This window comes from Saprolegnia diclina (assembly GCF_000281045.1).
Source record: "Saprolegnia diclina VS20 unplaced genomic scaffold supercont1.23, whole genome shotgun sequence".
NCBI classification, from domain to species: Eukaryota; Oomycota; class Saprolegniomycetes; order Saprolegniales; family Saprolegniaceae; genus Saprolegnia; species Saprolegnia diclina.
Genome location: NW_008246090.1, coordinates 420939 through 422225, shown reverse-complemented (window position 1 = coordinate 422225; position 1287 = coordinate 420939). Strand labels below are relative to the sequence as shown.

Here is a 1287-nt window from a genome sequence, read left to right as displayed (position 1 = left end):
TTCTTGCGCAGCGACGACTTGATGGCGACCGTCGTACCGCGGAACGACCCGAGGCTCACTTCGCCATAGGCGCCCGAGGCGAGTGTCCGGCTGCCAACGAGCTCTTGTTGCTCGATGCGCCAGCGCGTGAGTGCGGTGAGGTCCAACCCGAGGTCGGTACCGTTGGACGTGTGGGCGGTGGTCGAATTGATGGGCCGAGCGAGGTCGACCGACCCGGACGAGGCGCGGGGCTGCTTCCGCCGCTTCCGGCACAGAAGATAGAGGATGATGGCAACGACGACGACGCTGCCGACGGCGATACCTGCAATCGCCTGCTTGGAGATCGTAAAGCTTACGTTGCCCGTGAGGGCGCCCTTTGGCGGCGCGCTCGTCTCGTTGGGCGATAAAGTCGGGCTGTCACCGGACGCTGCGGCCGATACATTCGTCGACGGCAGCGGCGTGGCCGAGCCCGGCAGCGTTGCCACGGGTGCGGTTGACGGGCACGCGTCGGCGACGGTCTGGACGTACGTTTTGGGGTCGACGCAGCAGTACTGGCGCGGGCCGCTGAGGCTAACCGAGTAGGTACGCCCGGCGCAGCAGCCAAAGTGATTCGGGTTGTAGCAGTCCGAGACGCTGCCGTCCGAGGACGTGCAGAGCACGAGGTTGGACGCGCACGAGACCGTGACCATGGTGCTGTGGTGGAATGGCAATCTCAAAACTGTCTTGACGAGTCCGACACCCATAGTGTGACAAAAAGAGGGTTGAATCCGACCATAAACAGGCCAAAGCCACCGCCAAATGTCACAACACCGCCACCTCATCTTGCGCAAGTCCTACACTGCGCATCGCTGCAAGGATCGCTGCAGTGGCTCGCGCCGTCATACTGGACAGCGTCCTCTACGCTCTACCTCGCTGCCGCTGTCTTGGCGTCGTTGGCGGTGACCATAGCTTTGCCGAAATATCGAAAATATCGAAAAAAAGTGGCTGCAGGAACGCGACAGTGATGCTACTCACTGTGCTCATGGTCAGGACTACTGTACGCGAATCAACAGTCAGCGGTCCCTCGCTTGCATCTTTGTTCGTTCGTTCCTGGACATGACCGCCGAGCACCAGATGCATCTTGGGACACAGAAATCCCGTCTTTTTCTCGTATAAATCGCATAAATTACGTTAATTCTCCAATTTGAAAGATTGCGTCGCCGATCGTCACCAGCGTCGCTACATGGTCACGACTGTGTTGCGCCGGACGATGGTCGAGAGCTCGTATGCTGTCGGACGCTCGGTTGGCTCTGGGGCAAGACACTGCAG

General features: G+C 60.0%; 1 protein-coding gene across 1 annotated transcript; it reads right to left on the bottom strand.

The window, feature by feature from the left end:
• Positions 1-55: 55 nt before the first annotated feature.
• On the bottom strand, positions 56-668 carry SDRG_07922 (hypothetical protein; the record flags this gene model as incomplete). Its single annotated transcript, XM_008613782.1, has 2 exons — positions 56-90; positions 161-668. The coding sequence occupies 2 exons, from the start codon at positions 666-668 to the stop codon at positions 56-58; spliced, it is 543 nt and encodes a 180-aa protein (XP_008612004.1).
• Between the last annotated feature and the right edge of the window lie 619 nt (positions 669-1287).